Source organism: Lithobates pipiens, unplaced genomic scaffold (assembly GCF_037356315.1).
Source record: "Lithobates pipiens isolate NorthernLeopardFrog02 unplaced genomic scaffold, aLitPip1_a1.2 Scaffold_1, whole genome shotgun sequence".
Classification (NCBI taxonomy): Eukaryota; Metazoa; Chordata; class Amphibia; order Anura; family Ranidae; genus Lithobates; species Lithobates pipiens.
Genome location: NW_027507685.1, coordinates 230948227 through 230970261, shown reverse-complemented (window position 1 = coordinate 230970261; position 22035 = coordinate 230948227). Strand labels below are relative to the sequence as shown.

At 42.3% G+C, this 22035-nt stretch overlaps 1 protein-coding gene across 2 annotated transcripts in view; it reads right to left on the bottom strand.

Moving 5' to 3' along the window:
• LOC143984278 (major histocompatibility complex class I-related protein 1-like) overlaps nucleotides 1–22035 on the bottom strand; it is a 66015-nt gene that overhangs the window by 25022 nt on the left and 18958 nt on the right. Inside the window, exons 3-4 of one of the 2 annotated variants that reach the window (XM_077484546.1) lie at nucleotides 11045–11320; nucleotides 2301–2585 (exon numbers count right to left, since the gene is read on the bottom strand). In XM_077484546.1, the coding sequence (XP_077340672.1) occupies nucleotides 2301–2585; nucleotides 11045–11320 (561 nt within the window). The remainder of the gene's footprint in view (nucleotides 1–2300; nucleotides 2586–11044; nucleotides 11321–22035) is intronic. The other variant, XM_077484548.1, reaches the window with a different exon arrangement.

Here is a 22035-nt window from a genome sequence, read left to right as displayed (position 1 = left end):
CAACTCTTTTGCGCCATTTTCCAACAATTCTGGTGGCCTAGTCTATGGGCTGATGTAACTGCCTTTGTAGCTGCCTGTTCTGTGTGTTCTCAGAGTAAGAGTCCATGACACTTTCCAGTGGGCCTCCTATAACCCATACCCAATGGAGAGAGGCCCTGGACCCACCTGTCTATGGATTTCATTGTGGAGTTGCCCAACTCCCAAGGCAACACTGTTATCCTTTTGGTGTTTGACCGGTTCTCAAAGATGTGTCATTGTATTCCACTTAAGAAGTTACCTACTTCTAAGGAACTGGCTTCCATTTTTGCTCTGGAGATCTTTTGCTTACATGGGCTACCCAAGGTGATTGTCTCAGACAGGGGCAGTCAGTTTGTCTCCCGGTTCTGGCGAGCCTTTTGTGCACAGTTGGGAATTTAGCTTGCTTTCTCTTCTGCGTATCACCCGCAGTCTAATGGGGCCGAAGAGCGAGCCAATCTGTTCTTGGAGCAACTCCTACATTGCTATATTTCTGACCACCATAACAACTGCCCTATTACCATGGGCAGAGTTTGCTCACAACAGTGCCTTGAATGTTGCCTCCCGATTGTCTCCATTTACAGTATGGTGAATTATGGTTTCCAACCTTCCATGTTGCCTGACTTGTTTGTTCCGCAAAGTATTCCTGAGTTAGAGGAGCATCTCCCTGGTCTTCTTTCCACTTGGGTACAAGTCCTCGAGGCTTTGCATCATGCTAATGATAGGTACAGACTCCATGCTGACCGCAGATACCTGTCTGCGCCATCCTACCAGGTAGGGGACAGGGTCTGGCTGTCATCTCGCAACCTCCAACTTCGCGTTCCTTCACTGAAGTTTGCACCTCAGTTTATTGGGCCTTTCCGTATCCTTTGCAGGATTAACCCAGTGGCTTATGCGCTGGACCTCCCTCCTAGTATGAGCATCTCAAATGTGTTTCATGTCTCCTTATTGAAACCGTTGGTCTGCAACCGATTTACCACCTCTGTGCCATGTGCTCACCCTATACAGGTTGAGAACCATGAGGAGTATGAGGTACAATCCATTGTTGACTCCTGTAGGTTCCGTGGGCACATGCAGTACCTGGTGCATTGGAAGGGGTATGGTCCAGAGGAAGGCTCCTGGGTTCCATCCTCGGACATACATGCCCCTGCCGTCCCCTGCGATTTCCATAGACGTTTTCCCCTCAAGCCCGGTGGTCCTTTGAGGGGGAGGGGTTGTTGAGGAGGGGGTACTGTCAGGGCTGGCTCAGCCCTTCCTTCTCTGAACTGGCCGCTCAGCTGTTGGATAATTGCCAGTTCTCTCTCTCTCCACAGTTACCCAGCTGTTCCTGATCCTGCTCGTCTGACCTGCCTACTTAAAGCTGTCCAGATCACTTCTTCTCTGCCTTCGCCTTGGTCACATCACAAGAAACTATCTCCTGCGGTCCTGTTTAAAGACTGGCTTGCTGACATCCCTTCTGGCTCCTTATCCTGCTTGCTGTTCCTCTACGTGGAACCCTGACTTCTGGCCTGGCTGATTACCCAATCTGGTTACTGAACTCTGGCCTGGCTGACTACTCTATACGGTTACTGGACTCTGACTATGCTTTGACTACGCTTACTCTATTTACCTTTTTATTAATTAACAAGTATGATTTAATTGTACTTCTGTCTCGGTCTGGTTCATGGTCTCTGACAGCAATACAAAGGTGCGCCCCTTCACAGGCAGGATAAGGGCACTCCACAGGCATGTTATATGAAGGAACTGGGCATTTTTTAAATGTTTCACTTTAAGCATTTCAAAAATCAATTCTTCTGGCTGATCAGCATCATAAAAAAAAATCTCATTGGTACATGCTCCTAGGGCATTGCTCACTCCCATGCCATTTTTTGATAATCTGTTGCCTTATTAGGCAAGGGCTTGTCATAAAATAGAAATGGGCTGATGTCAAGTTGGCATTTCGATTTGAATGGCTTGGCTCCCATTGATTTCAGTGGGAGTTGGGTTTGCCAAATCCCCCTAGATACCAAATCCAAGGCAGTTTGGGTCCAGTGTGAGGAATACTAAGGGCAGATTTCTGTGATGTTTTCCTGAAGCTACATGCACCACTCTGCCAGCCCCTCTCACCAGCCATGATCTGCCTTCATTGTATAGGAAACAACAGAGACTGAGTGATGACAGAAATAGGGTATGTATAGAAAATATATTGGTTTTATTTAAAATGTCATTAGCATGCTGATTGAAAAGGGGGGGGGGGGATCAGAGAAGGAAAAGCAAATATATGTTTAGCTCTCCAGAGTGTATACCTTCTAAATCCAGTTTCACAGTGAGAGTCTCCTCCAGGCTGCTGTGGTCCACATAACAGGAGTAGTTGTATCTATCCCTTGTTGGCACTTCCACACTGACTCTGATCTGATAGGTGCCATCAGGATGGGGAAGAATTGGAGTCATTTCATCTGAAGGAACATCATCCTTCCCATTCCTCACCCACTTCACATCCACAGGTCGGGGGTGAAACCCGTACACCAGGCACTGAAGTCTGGTCACACCATCCAACTGATGTTGGCCCCATACCTTCACTCTCAGATACGCTGTAGGGAAAACAATTTAAAACATTATAGATAAAATACACAGTTAATGCTTACAGTGATACTAAACACACTGTTTAATTTACACGGTCCCTTCTATTTATGTATGTGGATAATGGCGCTGTAAATATTTTAATAAAAAAAGTACCTTTTTCCTAATAGATATACAGCTATAACATGACCAGCTCTTTCCCAGCCTGTCTGCAAGGAAACATGGGGAGGAGGAGCTTCTAGTCCTCTGCTGTGAGTCACATGTTAAAAAAAACAGCCTTTGGAATACAGATTAAAAATAAATATTTAATATCAATAAAATGATTTAAATTGTCATACAAACATGTATTTGAAATCAAATCGTTATTATTTTTTGGCAACAACATGGTGTGGGTTGATTTCTGCCAGTCATAGGCTGTGTCACACCTCTCCAACCTGTGTCTTAGAATAAGAGGGAGGTGAAGCCTCCATTAATCTACATGTAATGTTCCACTCCCATTGTGTTTAGCCGGTTAGTGGGCATGGAGGAGGAGACAGGGGATGGGCTGTCATTTACCACTGTGTACACCTCCACATATGTGACTCTAAAGTCACATGGGCTGCTCAGATGTGATTGGGACAAAATGTTCAGCATAGAAACTCACTGAAAACTGAGCATGTTGAGTTGCAACCACAGCTCTGCAAAATCCCGTGCTGAATTGGAGGCTTATGCTGGCCATACATTATATGAAAAATCCGCCGAAATTTGGTTATTTAGACAGTTTGTTAATTTTTCAGCCAGTTAATGGGCACTAATCGGTAATCAGTTGGTTGGGACGTTTGAGTCGAAAAAACGAAGGACAGGTTTTGAAATTTTCTGCTGAACGAACGATAAATTGAAAGGTTAATGTGTTTCCCATCCAAACTGCACTAGGTATATGTGAAAAAACTAACAAAAAAATGGATTCATTTATGTCCATTGATCGATTTACCGGTCACTACATGATGGCACTATTGTTTGTTCTCACGGCCGAATTTTCAGTTTGAATGATTTTTCGTACAGTGTATGGCCAGCAGGAGGGGGTGGGGGAGGGGGAGATATAGAGTAGCGACATCAACGAGATTTTTTTCAGAATACAGAAAACAAATCTCATAGTGACTGAGTGAATATAAACAGCATGTAATACATCACAGATTGATAGTTTGTTATGATGTGGGTTTAGTGACACTTTAAAAGTAAAATATTTTTCTATGGCATTGATGCTGTTTTTTAACCCTTTCCCGACCGGCACGTGACAATGTACGTCGGCAGAATGGCACGGCCAGACAAACTGGTGTACAGGTATGTCCAGTTGAAATTGCCGCCCTGCCATTGTGTGCCTGTTGGGACCCCCGTGAGTCTGGTCACGGGTCCCATGGACTCAATCGCCGTGGGGATACCCGCGATCATCTCATGGGAGGCTGAACAGGGAGATGCGGAAGTAAACAGCATCTCCCCTTTCTGCCTAGCAACAAGTGACACTGATCTTTGCTCCCTGTGATTGGAGCAGAGATCAGTGTTCACTAGCACACAGCCCAGCCCCCCCCCCACAGTTAGTAACACACCCCTAGGACACACTTAACCCCTTCACTGCCAGTGTAATTTACACAGGAATCAGTGCATTTGTATAGCACTGATTGCTGTATAAATGACAATGGTCCCAAAAATGTGTCAAACATGTCCGATGTGTCTGCCATAATGTTGCAGTTAAATAATACAATAAAAATCACTAATCGCCGCCATTACTAGTAAAAAAAATATTAATAAAAATGCCATAAAACTATCCCCTATTTTGTAAATGCTATAAATTTTGCGCAAACCAATCAATAATCGCTTATTGCGATTTTTTTTTAACCAACAATATGTAGAAGAATACGTATCGGCCTAAACTGAGGGAAATAAACTTTTTTTTAATATATTTAAAAAAAAGTAAAAAATAATGCGTTTTTTCAAAATTGTCACTCTTTTTTTGTTTATAGCGCAAAAAAACGCAGGGGTGATCAAATACCATCAAAAGAAAGCTCTATTTCTGGGAAAAAAGGACATCAATTTTGTTTGGGAGACACATCGCACGACCGCGCAATTGTCAGTTAAAGCGACTCAGTACCGAATCGCAAAAAGTGGTCTGGTCTTAAGCCAGCATAATGGTCCAGGGTAGGGATGAGCTTCGTGTTCGAGTCGAACGTACGTTCGACTCGAACATTGGCTGTTCGGGCGTTCGGCGAATTCCGAACGTTTTGGCCGTTCGCGTCAAAATTCGAGTGGCGCGTGCGCGGACCACAATGCACTGCGGTGGCGCAGTGCATTGCTGCCTCATGATTGGCCAAGCATGCACTGTGACCCCGCATGCTTGGCCAATCGCAGCGCCAGCAGCGAGGAGAGCCATGATTGGCCACAGGCATCCTGCCTGTGGCCAATCATAGCTCAGGCTGTGTAGTGCACGCCCCACACTATATAAGGCCGCCTTTGAGGCGGCCTCGTGTAGTGTGTTGGCATCTGAAGCAGTGGGTGTTCTGTGTACCTTCAACACAGTTACACACCAATCGTTTTTGGCTGATTTCCTATCTTACTGCTGTGTAGTGGTTGTTGTCTGTGCCCTGACCGCAGTATACACCACTATATTCACCTCACCTATATAGCTAGTGATCTAGCTTTAACCACTTAACAACTGCCCATTGCCGATTAACGGCTTCAGGGCGGTTGTTTAACTCTGAGAGGCCGTTAATTAACGGCCTCCCAGAATTCTGCTCTCGCGCGCCCCCTGGGGCACGCACTCGAGAGCATCCGTGACCGCCGGGTCCACAGGACCCGGCGCATCAAGGATCACGGTAAACGGCCGCTCATAGCGGCCGTTTACCACGTGATCGCTCCGTCAAATGACGGAGTGATCACTTGTAAACAAACCGGCGTCATGTTATGACGCCGGTTCCTCCCTCCCCTCTCTGTACCGTTCGGTACAGCGGAGGGGAAAGAGATCGGTGTCAGCAGCGATGTGGGCTGCATCTGCAGTGCCCACATCGCTGCTCACCGAATTTAACCCCTCAATTCCCTGCCAATACTCTGCAATACCAGTGCATACTCTGCAGTACCCTGCCATTACTCTGCAGTACCCCGCCATTACTCTGCAGTACCCCGCCATTACTCTGCAGTGCAGTACCCTGCCATTACTCTGCAGTACCCCCCATTACTCTGCAGTACCCTGCCATTACTCTGCAGTACCCCCCATTACTCTGCAGTACCCCCCAATACTCTGCAGTACCCCCCCAATACTCTGCAGTACCCCCCAATACTCTGCAGTATCCGGCATTACTCTGCAGTACCCCGCCATTACTCTGCAGTGCAGTACCCTGCCATTACTCTGCAGTACCCTGCCATTACTCTGCAGTACCCCCCATTACTCTGCAGTAACCCCCATTACTCTGCAGTACCCTGCCATTACTCTGGAGTACCCCCCAATACTCTGCAGTACCCTGCTATTACTCTGTAGTACCCCGCCAATACTCTGCAATACCCTGCCACAAATTGCCATACCCAGCCATACTCGGAGATACCCAGCCATACTCGGTGATACCCTGAAATACCCAGCCATAGACGCCCCCCACCCCTCACCGCCCTCCGGTGCTTCTACCAACTCGCCAGTACGATCAAAGCCAGAATCTTTTTTTTATTTCAGGCTTCCCAGCCTAGAGGTGAGATGCGGGGTCATATTGACCCCCAGATTTCACTGTAAAGAGGACCTGTCACCCCATATTCCTATTACAAGGGATGTTTACATTCCTTGTAATAGGAATAAAAGTGATCAAAAATATATTTTTGGGGAAAAAATGTCAAACTAAAATAAATAAAGTAAAATGAACAATAAAAAAAAAAAAAAAATTTAAAGCGCCCATGTCCCCATGTGCTCACATGCAGAAGCGAACGCATGCGTAAGCCCCGCCCACATATGAAAACGGTGTTCAAACCACACATGTGAGGTATCGCCGAGAACGTTAGAGCGAGAGCAATAATTCTAGTCCTAGACCTCCTCTGCAACTCAAAACATGTAACCAGTAAAAAAAAATTTAAAGCGTCGCCTATGGGGATTTTTTAAGTAGCGACGTTTGGCGCCATTCCACGGGCATGTGTAATTTTGAAGAGTGACATGTTTGATATCTATTTACTCAGCATAACTTCATCTTTCACTTTATGCAAACATTGGGCTAACTTTACTGTTTTTTTTGTTAGTTTTTTAAGCACAAAACTGTTTTTTCCCTCAAAATAACGCGTTTGAAAAATTGCTGTGCAAATACCGTGTGAGATAAAAATTTGCAACGACCACTATTGTATTCTCCAGGGTCTTTGCTAAAAAATATATATATATAATGTTTTGGGGTTCTCTGTAATTTTCTAGCAAATAAATGATGATTTTTACATGTAGGAGAGAAATGTCAGAATTGGCCTGGGTGCTCCAGAACGCCTGATGGCGCTCCCTGCATGTTGGGCCTCTGTATGTGGCCACGCTGTGTAAAAGTCTCACACATGTGGTATCGCCGTACTCGGGAGTAATAGCAGAATGTGTTTTGGGGTGTAATTTGTGGTATGCATATGCTGTGTGTGAGAAATAACCTGATAATATGACAATTTTGTGGAAAAAAAAAAAGGAAATAGGCCGTCAGTACTTCAGGTGTGATCAATTTTCAGATATTGGCACCATAGCTTGTGGACTCTATAACTTTCACAAAGACCAAATAATATCCACCAATTTGTACTTATTTTTACCAAAGATATGTAGTAGTATGAATTTTGGCCAAAATTTATGAAGAAAAAATTACTAATCTGCTAAATTTTATAACAGAAACGAAGAAAAATTCATTTTTTCGCAGAATTTTCGGTCTTTTTTCTTTTATAGCACAAAAAATAAAAAACTGAGAGGTGATTAAATACCACCAAAAGAAAGCTCTATTTGTGTGAAAAAAAGGACAAACATTTCCTATAGGTCCAGTGTTGCATGACAGTAATTGTCATTCAAAATGTGAGGACACCGAAAGCTGAAAATTGGTCTGGTTATTAAGGGTGTTTAAGTGCCCAGTGGTCAAGTGGTTAATAATAGAGCTTGCAGTCAGTAGTGTTAGGAGATAGTGCGTGCTGTCTGCGTGCTCTGTACCCAGTACATACCGCTATAATATAGGGCAGGCCCCTACTTTCAAACATCCAACTTACAAACATCTCCTACTTGCAAACGCAAGGAGACAGCAGCAAGTGAGATGAAAAAAGATGGACGACAAAACAAATTATACAGGGGTGATAACCCTTCCCTATGTTTTCCAAAAAGCTTTAAAATAGTTTTTTTGACTGGAGCTACACTTTAAAAATGTACCAGTTTAAAATTACAAACAGATTCAACTTAACACAACAAACCTACATAGTCCCTATCTTGTTTGCACCGCCTGTATACTGCTGTTCTGAGTATATAGGGCCTGGGGGCCACACGCATTTCCTTTTTTTAATATGGGTACGGGGTTCCCCTTAATATGCGTACAAGACCTAAAGGGGCTGGTAATGGGCAGGGAGGGCTACCCATGCTATTTTTCTCAATGATTTTCAACCATATTGCAGGAACCAGATATAAGATTAAAACCGCAAGCAGTTTTAAATGGTGTTATTTCCGTTTAATGTCATTTTGTGCAGGGACTGTTCTAAGCACGGGAAACACGTGGCACTTCACAGGCATACTACAGACACCCCCCAGGCACCATATTTAAAGGAATATTTCACCTTTTCTTTTTCACTTTAATCGTCATTAAAATCAGTGCTCCCGCCAAAACGGCCGTTTTTAAAACTTTTTTTGCAGTGACCCATGTCCCCTGAGGCAGGAGGCAGGTCCCCAAACCCTTTTTAGGACACTATCTTGCATATTAGCCGTTAAAATTAGCACTTTCCATTTCGGGGACTCCAATGGGGTTCTAACGTTCGTACCGAACGCGGGGGTCGTTCGCAAGTTCTGGTGCGAACCGAACCGGGGGGTGTTCGGCTCATCCCTAGTCCAGGGCTTGACTGGTTAAGAATTCATATAATGTTATTGTTTGAGTATACAATCTCTAAACAATGTTATACATAAGTTACTTCATCAGATTTTAACAGTAAAGTACATCGTTTTTTTTGTTTTAGGTAGCACAAATTTTAATTATTAACTATTTTCTTTACCCACTGACAATGGGGCACTATTCCTCCCACTGATACCGACAATGGAGCACTATTCCTCCCACTGATACCGACAATGGAGCACTATTCCTCCCACTGATATGTACAATGGAGCACTATTCCTCCCACTGATACCGACAATGGAGCACTATTCCTCCCACTGACACCGACAATGGGGCACTATTCCTCCCACTGATACCGACAATGGAGCACTATTCCTCCCACTGATACCGACAATGGAGCACTATTCCTCCCACTGATACCGACAATGGAGCACTATTCCTCCCACTGATATGTACAATGGAGCACTATTCCTCCCACTGACACCGACAATGGAGCACTATTCCTCCCACTGATACATACAATGGGGCACCATTCCTCCCACTGATACCGACAATGGAGCATTATTCCTTCCACTGATATGGACAATGGGGTACTATTCCTTCAACTGACACCAACAATAAGCAATATTTTCTATCACTAATACACATTATGGGGCAAAATTCCTCCTCCTACTGACCACAGGCATTATGAATTGTTTTTACTCCGGCCCCTCTAAAGTCTGAAGGACAGTAAACCGGCCCTTTTGTTTAAAAAGTTGAAAATTCTGCCGTATATGATAACAATAAATGTATCTGAATAAAAAGTCTAAAAAAGTCAAGTCCCCCCCGCCCCCGCACAAATGCACATAAGTAGGCAAAAAATGTCATAATATATTGCGTTTGTGAACACTAAAATGAACTATTGTGGAAAAATGGTCCCTTTAAAGACAAAAATAACTGAAAATAAAAGTTTTTTTGTTGTTATCAGGTTCAAAATATTGAATAATGATGTCAGTACCAGTATAGTACGTTACTATAATGATAATATATTACAAGACTGATCAATCTATTGAACATTTGTAAATGTACAGCGAAAGCTGCAAAATTGGATTTATATGTTTGTTTTTGTATGTTGAAAAAATGCACACTGTATAAAATTTACAATTAAAGACATTTGATTAAAACAAAAAAATATAATGTGGATTTTTTTTCCTGAAAATGTGTGCTTGATATACCCTTGCGCTAATATCATATGACAAAAAAAAAAAATATAGAACTGCCATCATTTTATTCTCCAGCGTCTCAGCTTTCAGACAATATACTGTATACTGTTTGAGGATTTTAAATAATCTTCAGTCCTGAAATTATTATTTTAATGTGTGCAAAAAGCACATTTTCCTGTAAAAAAATTATTAAATGGGTTTGAGGGGACAGGGGAGGGGAGTTAGCTTTTGCTCGGAGATGGGATTTAAAGAGATTCTGTCACTTTGCGCCGAATGGGCTCAGTGACAGGGTCTCTTTAGAAGAAGAACATTTATTTACATGAATATGACTTCATGTAAATAAATGGCTAGGATGTATTTTCTGAAGGTAAATTAAATAACTTGGCATAACAGAAATATGGAGAATGGCTGTACACAAGACAGAAGCAGCAGCGGAAGCAGCTTTTGCTGTTGTCTATAAAATCCTGTGAGGAGGGAAGGGGTAGAGCCAAGCCACACTGGTTGTGCCTATGGACAACAGGGCCGCCGATAAGAGGGTACAACTGACCCTCCTGTACTGGCCCTGGGCCCCATGAGTTCCATGGGGGGGGGGGGCTGGGCACCTGATGAGCAGAAAGACCAGCTGTACTACCTTATCACTAGAATCAATCCCCCTGTGACTCCCTTACAACGTAACCAGATTCTACTCCTTTCCCTTCTGGAGCTGCATTGCATGGGGAACCACAGGAGGATCAATTCCAGTATGTGAACCCCTATGTCTTCCTGTTCTGATCACCCACTGCTCTGATCACTACCACTCCCTTCCCCCTGCTGGCCAGGTCCCCTGTGTGCCCTCCTTCCCCAGCAGTGTTGTTAGTCTCCCTTCCACTCCCACCTGTCAGGTGCACATGCTACGTAGGCACACAGGGGGATGGAGATGGGGGGGGCAATAAATATGTCATATTTACTGGCCCCTTCTTTTCCTGAATGAACACAGGGAGCGATCTGTACCGATTGCTTCATAACTGAAGCATGTTAAACTGAGCCCACAGGTGTGCCACCATAGGAAGCGATTTCCTATGGTGGCACACCAAGAAGAGGAAGAGCTGAGAGTGCCAGGTGGGGAACCTAGAAGAGGTTTAAGGCCACTCTGTGTAATACCATTGCACAAAGCAGGTAAGTATACACCTGTTTGTTATTATATTTAAAATAAAACAAGCCATTACCATCAATTTTAGCTGAGCTTACCTTTTGTTTTAATTGTCTCTCTTACTCGTGTGCTATATCTGCTAATCCACTCAACGCAGTGCTGCTCTGCAAATTTTTTTTCTGCAAAAGTTTTAGACCGATTCCTGTTCCATTGTTGTGTTAATATCTGTGCTGTTTCAGTTGCAGGAATATACATTAATTGATGCTTATCAAAGAAGATAAAATCTCTCCCATTATATCCAAACTCAGTGTGTCCACCAATACTGCCATCATCATACAACACACATTCGAATTTAATCTGATAAGTTTGCAAATCTGCAAGAGAAAAAATAAGTTAGTTATTTAAATACCAAATATTAGAGTTAACATTAGGTAGGAATCTACAGAAAATGACAATATAAGTGTAGCGCCGGACTCCTGAAGAGCACGCGCTATGTTTTTGTCAATTTAAATGTTCCTAAGACCATAGTTGGGTTTTAGGGTTAATTACAGTAAATTATGGTCTCAGCATCAGTGTGGCTGGACTGTACTATGTTCTGCCTGGACATGGGTGCGGGTGTCAGCTTTGGCAGGCATTGGAACGCAGTCTGGTTGGACGCATTGGGTACCAATCTCTCTCTCGGAGCAAATCAGCGGGTGAGCTGTCTCGCTGTGTATTCCGGGAGAGGGTACTTAAGGTGTTGAGGTCACGTGGTTCTGGGTTCCGGTCCAGAAGTATGGTCTGAATCCCTGGTCCTCCTGACCAGCTCCCAGAGGCCCTCATGGCCTGGGGTGCTGATCCAATCCGTTTCCGAGTCTCGGGCTGGCTAGCCCGAGGCACAGTAACTGGAAGGAGCATTCCAAGGTGGTCCGTTGCCATCTCGGTTTTGGAGAGACTCAGCAACTGAAAACGCAACCAGGGTAGAACTCTTCAGAAGAGGGCTGGCTGCTCGGTAAGAGCCTGGAAGCTAAGCTGGAAAGGACACCAAGGTGAATCCACATTCTTACGGTATCGCCGGACCGGCTGCAAGATACTGGTACCGTATGAAAGCTCCTAGTTTCATTCCTTCAGGTACAACCAAGTCTGTGGCAGAGACTTTTCTCATTCTAAAGTTCTACAACCAAGTCTATGGCAGAGACTGTGCTTTTGACTCACCTGTCGTTTGCTAAATCCACAAAAAGGGGATTTATCCAACAGCTGTAACATCCAGCTGCGAATGGCTATTCCCTGGATTGTATAAGGAGAGACATTCAAGTATTAGCAGATCCAAGAGTACCTGAGCTTTACTACCCATACCCTCTATTCCCTACTGAAAGACTGTGTTCTGTTCAACGTTTTGCAAATAAAAATCCCTAAAGTGGATTCAAGTGTCGGTCTCTGCAGTTTATTGGGCCATTAACCTCGGGAAACCCCTAGACGAGCACGAGGAGGAGAAGGTAACGGTAAGCCCAAAAATAACCAGCGGCTCCTTCGGGGGTCACTGCTACATAAGTTTCAGCAAGAAAGATGCATTTTACTTCACATTGTGGTTTTAAAAAACTGCTCCATACAGTCTGCAGGAAAATAACCAGATAACAACCCTGTGTGCCCTAAAGCTCTTTCTGGCACACACCTGTGGTTATAGCTCCCAGGACCTGTAGTGTCCCATTGACAGCTGAATCTAAATCCTTATTTTTCGTTTCCATTACTTTTTATTATATATATTATATATTATTATATATTTCAAAGAAGTACAAAAGACAACTGGAAAACATGTAGCAGAAAGGGTTGGATAACAATATATCAATCTGCTGATACATTCATGCTTACAATAGTACAATAATTCAGTTCAGACAGTATCCACTAATCCTAGGGGCATCTGTAGTGCAATACATTTATACATTTAGCTTCAGAAAATAACTACATAACAAAGGAGAACTTTTTTTTGGGGGGGGGGATTCTGAAAAAAACATCAATTGCAGCCTCACTGTTCCATTAAATGCAGCCACTGTGCCATCAACTGCAGCCACTGTGCCCATCAAATGCAGCCAGTGTGCCATCAATTTTAGCCACTGTACCCATCAAATGCAACCACTGGGCCCATCAAATGCAGCCACTGTGCCCTTCAAATGCAGCCACTGTGCCCATCAAATGCAGCCAATGTGGACCCTCCCCCACTCACCCGTTAGCTGTCTGACCGGCACTTACCCAATTTTGGTGGCAAGTCAGGCAGCGGGTGATGGTGGCGAGCTGTGGGACAGGCAGCGGGTGAGGCAGTGGGTCAGGCAGTGTCGAGATGTGTCCTTCATGCATCTCTTCTTTCTTCCTGCTAAGCGTCCAATAGAAGCACCTGTCCTTTCAGCCAATCAGGTAAAGGGTATCAGACCCGCGCTTGCTGATTGGCGGAGAGGTGGTCCAGTGTTAGAAAATCGAACATTCATTTGCTTTTCTAACACACCTGGGTGGGCTCTGAGCGCAATGCTATGTGCTCAGAGTCCACCCCATTTTGAAGCCTATTAGAGCCTATGGCTCTAATTGGGTGCTTCAAAAAACCACCCACCCCGCTTCCTAAAAGGAAAAACCTCCCATCATACCAGAAGTAATTATGTGTTAAACAGAAATCCCAGGCCATGCTCAAAAACTTTTTCTGTATATAAGGTAGGTCATCTCTTTTCTGAATGCCCAATTAAGGACAAGTAGTGCATCATCATGCTGAATTATAGTATATAAAGACGATACATCAGCCGTAACCAGATAAATGTCACCTTCCTCAGGCAAGGTGACCTCCTTCAATAACTGCAAAAGATTTTTTTATCTTTTAAATAGGCCTTGGTTTGAACCACACTCATCTGCAGGAAATGATCTAAATACTGACCGACACGGGATGTACTGTAACTGAATTAATGCCATTAACAATCGGTCTAGCAGGAGGGTTTATAGGATCCTTATGAATTTTCGGTAAAGTATATATTATAGGAATCCGACTAAAGGAAGGTGACAGGTATCTCTTTTCTTTCTTAGTAAGTACTCGCATATCATAACCATATTCAGCCAAAGCTTCAAGATCCCTCCTATACCCAAAGGTGGGGTCTCTATTCAATGGCGAATAGGTTTAACTATCAGAAAGCATGCAGAGTAATTGGGAGTGATAAAAACTTTTCTATAAAATTACCACCCCCTCCTCCTTATCTGCTGGATGGATTATCACATTCTCTCTTTTGTCCAGTGCTTCTATTCCTTCCCGAATATATATTTTCCAGGAACGATTCCTTTCAAGTCTTTTAGAACACATTGTTTAAACACCTCAACATGATGGTTTGAGGCTAAAGGTGGATTGAATAATGATTTATTCTTCAACCCGCTGTCAACTCCCACTGTTGCAGAAAAATTCCTATTAATCGGGCTAGATGGATTTCCAAGTAATATTTCATATTCAAATTCCTGACATATTTATGTATATCAATGTACACATTAAATTTGTTAAATGGCTTCTTAGCCCTTGTACACACGGTCGGACATTCTGACAACCAAATCCGTTGGATTTTGTCGGAAACTGTTGCATACACACGGTCGGACAAAGTTGTCGGAAAATCCGATTGTACATAACGTGATGATGTTATTTCGTTACGACGGTACTACGTTCAGGCTAGTAGCCAATAGCTTTGGTCTAGGAATTTGATCTGAGCATGCGTGGCACTTTGTCCATCGGAGTAGGCTACACATGATCGGAGTATGTCCAATCGGAGCATTTTGTCAGAAAATTTTACGGACAAGTTGGAAAACTTGGTCCGTCGGATACTTATTAACTCAACCTTAGTTAAATTATATATCCCATTTATTCTACTTCCCTTCTTTTTTTTTTTGCTGGACCCTACGTCCTGCTCTGCACCCTCTCCTTCCCTTAAACTTGAGGGTCCCATTGGGCTGGATGATCTCTCCCACGGAGAGTGGTTCCACTAATCCTGTCCATTCGGCGGATAAAATTATGGCGGGGACGCCTCATCCAGGGTAGGTTCCCCCATCTCCTCGCAATACCCCTCCCTAAAAAAAGAGGAGGTTGAGGCATCCATGAGTAGGACTCATTCCCCACATACTCTAAGGGGCCATAATGGTTGTATGTATCCATGTAGTAAGGTCCTCCTTCATCACAATTATTTGTATAGTTCCTAGCAGCATGCATGACCCATATTATTCTTACCCTTCCACTGATGACCATTCCCTCTACCTCTGTTAAAAGGAGCAGAGGGTACGGGTCTGACATCCCATTTCGGTGTATTGGTAGGAGGTACTGGTACCATATTGGCCAACTGGTCAGTGGAAGGAGGGTTGGCTTCCCCCTTCCCTTAGTTACTATAGGTTGGGAATCCATATTCTGCCACAGATGAATGGAATTTTTCTTAAAATCTCCAATATCCCTGCGGAACCTTTTATGTTTTTTCTTTTGTGTTTCCTTGTCAGTTTTTTCCAATCTTTTCTTTATTTCATTATTAAAATAAATTAATTGTTGTGATTCATTAATGAGATTTAGTTTGGCCTGTAGTTCCGCAATTTTTTTTCTCCAGAATGAGCATTTTTCTTCTTTTACTTTTTAATACTAGCACCTAGAGTTTACCAACCCCATTAGTATAGTGTCATGGAATGTGTGGGGTCTGGGCTCTTTGGCCAAGAGGGCTCTGGTGATGTCGGCGTTGGATATCTGGGGGTTTGGATTACTAGGGATGTAAATCGGTATCTTGACGATAATATATTTGCTGTTAAAGATGAAACATAAGGCAGAAGTTGAACCGCAGGCTACACAATACCCCTAAACATACTCAACAACTAATCTTTTTTATGTGCTTGGGAGCCAAGATCACTTTAGCAAAAGCTTGGAAAACTTCTAGGGTTTCTCTTGTGGCTACCAGGCACAAAATCTCCTGGATTATGGTTCAAGAACAAATAGTAGCTAAATTACGTAATACCACTCAACAATTTGAATTGACATGGGATCCATGGGCCCAACACATCAAAGTACAATTGTTTCCAGGACACCTTCTGTCTTAAATTTTACATGGATGGAGCCAGGACCCTGAATCCTGTACATCTCTCCCTTCCTTACCCTCCCTCTTCTCTCCTGAATTCAATTTCTACTTCTCCCCTTTTTTTATTTTTTTTTTATTTTACGCAGGATTTTTCATATTTAGTTATGGATTTGATGTTGCTTTATTCTATTACATTCTTCCTCAAGTTAACCTTTGTGGTTCTGACCGGAGTTTACTAGTTCTAAAGAGGTTATTTGGAATTGATTTGGGAATTTTGAAGTTTGGCAGTCCGCTTCCCTCCGGGGAGCACAATTTCTGGGTGCTGTCCGGGGGTTTAAAGGGACGTAGATGGGGGGTTCTTCAGCGGGAGTTCCCCGAGCTATCCCACTCCACAGTGTGAGCCCATTGGGGTGGAGTGGTGACCTCGGGGGTCTCCTTAGAAGTTGCCGCTTTGTTCATGACTTAAATCTTCTGCACCTCCCAATTGAGCCTTAATCAAATCCTTTTTTTCCTATTTCCCTTTTCTCTATATATATATTTGTATACATATATATATATATATATATATTTTTTTTTTCTTTTTTTTTTTGTCCCCCTTTTTTTTATATATCATTAATATAAATTTTAAATGAAGAGGATCCTTACATTCCAAGTCTTTCATGACATATAATAGTCCCAAATATATCTGTATAAGATACCTTATATAACTTGTCTTTTTTCTGATTGATGAATCCTGCCTTATTTGAACTCTCTGTCTTTTATGTTATGTTTTTGCTTTATACCTATTTTTTTTGATTATACATGATGTATTTACCAAAGAGTTAAATTCAATAAAAATTATTGAAAGAGAAACATAAGGCAGAAGTTTGGAGTCGCCTTTCCCTCTCAGTGGTGGGTCGCAGCAGTCTTATAAAAATGATTTGGTTACCTCAGATTTTATGTTTTCTACATAATACACCAATATGGGTAGGCCCTAAGTGGTTCAAGAAGATAGAATCCTTAGTTAGAGATTTAATTTGGAAAAAAGACCAACCCAGGATTCGTTTGCAAATTTTGCAGCTTACACGGGAGGATGGGGGGCTGGCGATCCCTCACCCCAGATTGTATTTTTTGGCTTCTCAAATGCAGCGGGGGGAGGGGCTTCGAAGGGGGGCTGTCCTAGTAAGAGGTTGATATTGGCAGGTTGTCCACACAATACCCTAGTTGAGGCCTTGGAGGCAAATTCATTTGCTGTATGCTGTCCATCGATCAACTTAATTGTTAAACTATGGCAAACAATGGAACCCTGCTGGGATACCAGGGGGTATCAGAGCTGGCTCCCCTGTGGGATAATAAGAATCTAGCCGAGTTAGCTACAGTGGCAAGATCTAGGGAATGGGTGTCCCAAGGGATCACCCGAGTAAAGCAGCTATTTAAAAGTGATGTTATGAAATCCTTTTCTGACCTGAAACAAGAATTTAACCTATCAAATGGCTCATTTTACAAATATCTCCAGGTCAGACACGCAATTCAGAACCCCAGAGGGTCCAGTGGACCCAAATCCCAATCCTTATGCAAATAATGTCTCTGACACCAACTAAAGGAGCAATATCTAGATTATATACCAGACTTGGAGAAATGGTATTGGACCATGGTGGTATAATGAAAAACAGGGCAAGCTGGGAGCAGGAAGTAGGGCCACTATTAAATACGGAATGGGATTTGATCCTTAAACAGAGTACACTTGTCTCAATTTTCCCTCCCTATAGAGTATCACATCTTTACTTTCTTTATCTTGTATATTATACTCCCAAGAAAATGTTTAAAATTGGACTGCGAGCTAATGATCAGTGTCTGAGATGCGGATCAACGGGCGATTTTACCCATATGTTCTGGAGGTGTCCAAAGCTGTTTAGATACTGGAAGACCATAATGGATGAGATAAATAGAACCTTTGAGATCGCCTTGGACGCCACGATTAGGATTTGCCTTCTGGGCCTTCTCAAAGGATGTAGCATCCCAAAAAAAATTTAGAACCAGTGTTAAGGTGCTTATTTCTTGCAAGGAAGCTGATAGCACCACACGGGCAAGGGTGTCTACCTCCGTCACTTGAGATGTGGCTGACGGAGGTAAACTTAATAATAAGCAACAAGAGAGTCTTTTATATAAAGCAAGGAAACCTCGGCAAGTTCAAAAGACTGTGGGGGCCCTGGCTGGAAAGAGTGGGGAACCCTCCATAAAAGATACAGGCAGTGACAGACATGATTACAATGGCTGAATGAGTAATGTGAAGGTACTGGTATGTATAAACATATATAAGATATTGGATCTAGCAGTGTAAAATTACCTTTTCACTACTGTAAAGAGTGTAAAGTAATTGTCATGCTTTTTTTTATTATTTGATAACAATGGAAATAAATAAAAATAATCAATTAAAAAAAAAGGATTGCAGCAAAACATAGCTGTCAGTGTGGAGAAATAATTATAATCCACAGCTAATGTTCAGTCTAAAGGCACAGAAATACAGTTTCCTAGAGTGGAATTGCATGTATTCACAAGCTTTAACTGTTGGAAAAACAATAGCTCAATGATGCTGTTGTGAAGCTGGCTAATACTGTCTGAGAGGTAACAAACAGCAGGAGGCAAAGTAAAAGGAGGCAATTAAAGGACCTATGGTCCGTTCACCCGACCATTCATCGAATGATATAATCACAGTCCTGTACTATCTTTCTCTGGTCTAGGGGACTGTATGTGCCATCCTGTATACTCCGTTTGTGGAGCGGGGTCTGTGGGGCTCCAGTGAGCAGTATCAGCACTGTGTAAGCGCCAGGTCCTCTGGGCCACTGTCCGCTTGTCTCAGCCGAGATAGTTGCCGGTGGCTTCAGGTGATCAATCTTCTCTCTCTATAGTATTTAGGCACAGAGACCATGCCTATTATTGGTGAGCCTGCAAATTTTGGGATACCACATGGGTATATTGAACACCCAGTGTTGTGGTAACTAATAGTGAGTATTGATCTTCAACCAATTTTTCTAACTGTTTCTCTAAAGTATTCCCTACTGAGGTAAGCAGCGTGGTCATGTACTAACGCATTTCATCATCACGTCTTCATCAGAGGGTTCATTTGTATATGTCTACTCATGTAGTATATGCTTTGGAATGCCCGTGGGGGCTCATGTATATTGGGAGGACCATAAGAACACTGGGCAAGCGCATTTCATAGCATATAATATTAGCATTCTTTACAAGGATCAAAGTGTGTCTCTGCATTTTAGACAGAGACACAATAGAAATCCTGCGGGACCGAAATTGTGGGGAATCAATAAAATGCTTCTAATATGGAGGGGGTCTAACCTTGTGCACAAATTTTCCAAATGTGAGACAAAATGGATTTTCCTCACTTATACACTAAAACCAAATGGAATGAATATAGAGCTTGATCCAAATAGTTTTAGTAGTGATTTTTAACGTTTAATGAATTTCCCGCCATTTAAGTATTTTCTGCGGTTATATTTGCATTATATGTTTTAATCTTATCTTTTATGCTTATTTGCACATTAATACGTTATGCCTGATTATTATTAATTATTTTGGGCATTTATATAAATGTTTTTATACTATTTTAATTAGTAAAGAAATTTTAAGCAATTGTTCTAAATGTATCAATATTTCAGTCATGTTCTAATTGGTATTGTGTTATTTCAGGCCATTATCCATGCAATGTGATATAATATATCCGTTTGTAGCCCTATGAGTGAATAATATTGCCTGTTGAGCCTAACATACAAAGGAAGTGAGCAGAGAATCTTGTTCTTTGTTCGATCGTAAGCTGATATGATCGGCGTCCCATTACATGAGTATGGTCTCGCATCAGGCGGATCGTTGGCAGCAGTGATACTGGCCTATGTGCTCACAGTTGTATCTCCAGGGTTAATATCCAAGGAGACCATAAGGATCTGAGCCACGCCCTCTGATGAAGACATGATGACGAAATGTGTTAGAGTGTGACCACGCAGATCTTCCAGACTGACAGCAGCTTGTGTCTCATCACTAGAAAAATGGCCTAGTGCGACAGGCACAGCCGGTACCCCTGGGGATGTTTGAATGAGATAGACCAGCCCGTTGACAAAACTTTAATTAAATTAGCAATGGACTTGCGACATATGTAAACTTTGAGAAAAATGCCGACATGTTTTGGACCATCCGTACTTTTTCCTAGGCATATATTGTATCTCGTATGTACATAGTCTAGAATATAAGTATAATCATATTAGTACAAATGTATCTAGAATAATACGTGCATAGCTTGTATAATAATCATAAATAATAGTGAAAGACATGTTAAAAAAAATTGTAGTGATAGTACATACCAGCCAAGACCTGTTACCGGTAGTAACCAGCAGTGGGCGACAGTATTAGAGTGACGGCAAAAAGAGCCAGTATGTTGATACCACAGTTTTTTAAATGTGCCTTGGTAGAGCTGGAAATGCTGCGATACAAAAGGTAAGGCTATTAAGCCAGGATGTCCATGGTTGCTGTGGCTGCAAGGTCTCCACTGGAAAGCCAAATAATTAGCCTACACAGTATAGCATCAGCTAACCTTGAAGGGAATTTTGCATCTAAGTGATGAGAAAAGCACATCAGAACCAGCTCTACTCTCAAGAATTATCAGACTTTATTGTACAAGCGTTGGAATTCATACTTACACATAACTTTTTCTCCTTTGGGTGTTCCCACTACCTCCAGATGCAGGGCGTAGCCATGGGCACCTGTTTTGCCCCGGCGTATGCCAATCTGTACCTAGGGGAGTGGGAACGCTTACTTTTTTTTGACCCCAAGGCGATTTGTTTTTGTTGCCATGTAGCGACTTGGTGTATATACTATATTGGTGACATTTTGTTCCTTTGGAATGGTTCATTAGATCTACTACATCAATTTTTACAATTCCTTAACTCTCAGAATAAACTAAATTTAAAATTCAACATGAATTATAGTACCTCGAGTATCTTTCTAGACCTGACCATTATTAAAGATAAGGATGGCTATCTGCAAAGTAAACTATTTCATAAACCTATAGCTGGCAACACTATTTTGTCAGTTTTCACCCAAAGCCCTTACTCCAATCCATACCATTTGCACAATACTTACATGCCAATACTCAATTGCTCTACTGACAAATTTATTAATCAAGAGGCTATTCTACTTAGACAGAGGCTCTTAGCCCGTGGCTACTCAAATAAAACTCTAAAACTAGCATATAAAAAAGCTAAGGCCAAAAACCGCCATGATCTCCTTTATTTACGGACTGGTCTATCTCATTCAAACATCCCCAGGGGTACCGGCTATGCCTGTCGCACTAGGCCATTTTTCTAGTATTGTTTCATTGGGATGTGATTGACCAGCCATATGTTGATCGCCACCCTGCACGAAATACACTGGCTCTGCTTATGTCTCATCACGGGCATCACCGTGATCAGGTTATCCAGGAAGCTGTGAGAGTACACAAACTGCCTGTTCAGCACCTTTACAATATTCACAAATGCGAGAGTTTGTTTTATATCTTGTAAGTGCAATTCATTTTGGGGATTTGGAATAAAATTATCTTATACTGGATTACTCTATGTACTTTTTCCCTCCTATGTGTTATTTGATATGATGGGGATCGTTTGAATGTGACCACTCAAGGATTTTGCTAAAAAAAAAAAAAATAAAGCTTTTTCCAATTTACCTTTTGGTGAGTGCATTACCATAGGGGTGAGAAGTGCACATACGGTGTGGTGGTGATGGACTTTTGAGAAGAATGTCACCGTCTTCTCACTTTGGAGTGGATGCACACTAGTAATCTTCTATCTATGCAAATAGAACTGTTTCCTAATGTGACCACTTGTATTTATGATCTGCTAGTGAACATGTATATCATAATCAATGCATGAACTTTATCTGTGGCTATTCAATTTTTAATCATACAGTACGTCTAGTACTGAGAGAGCGCTGCTAATGCTAGCTTGGTCTCTGGACTTTCTGGCATATTTTGTAATTGTTTTATCATATAACAGCTGCACTCTTTTGTA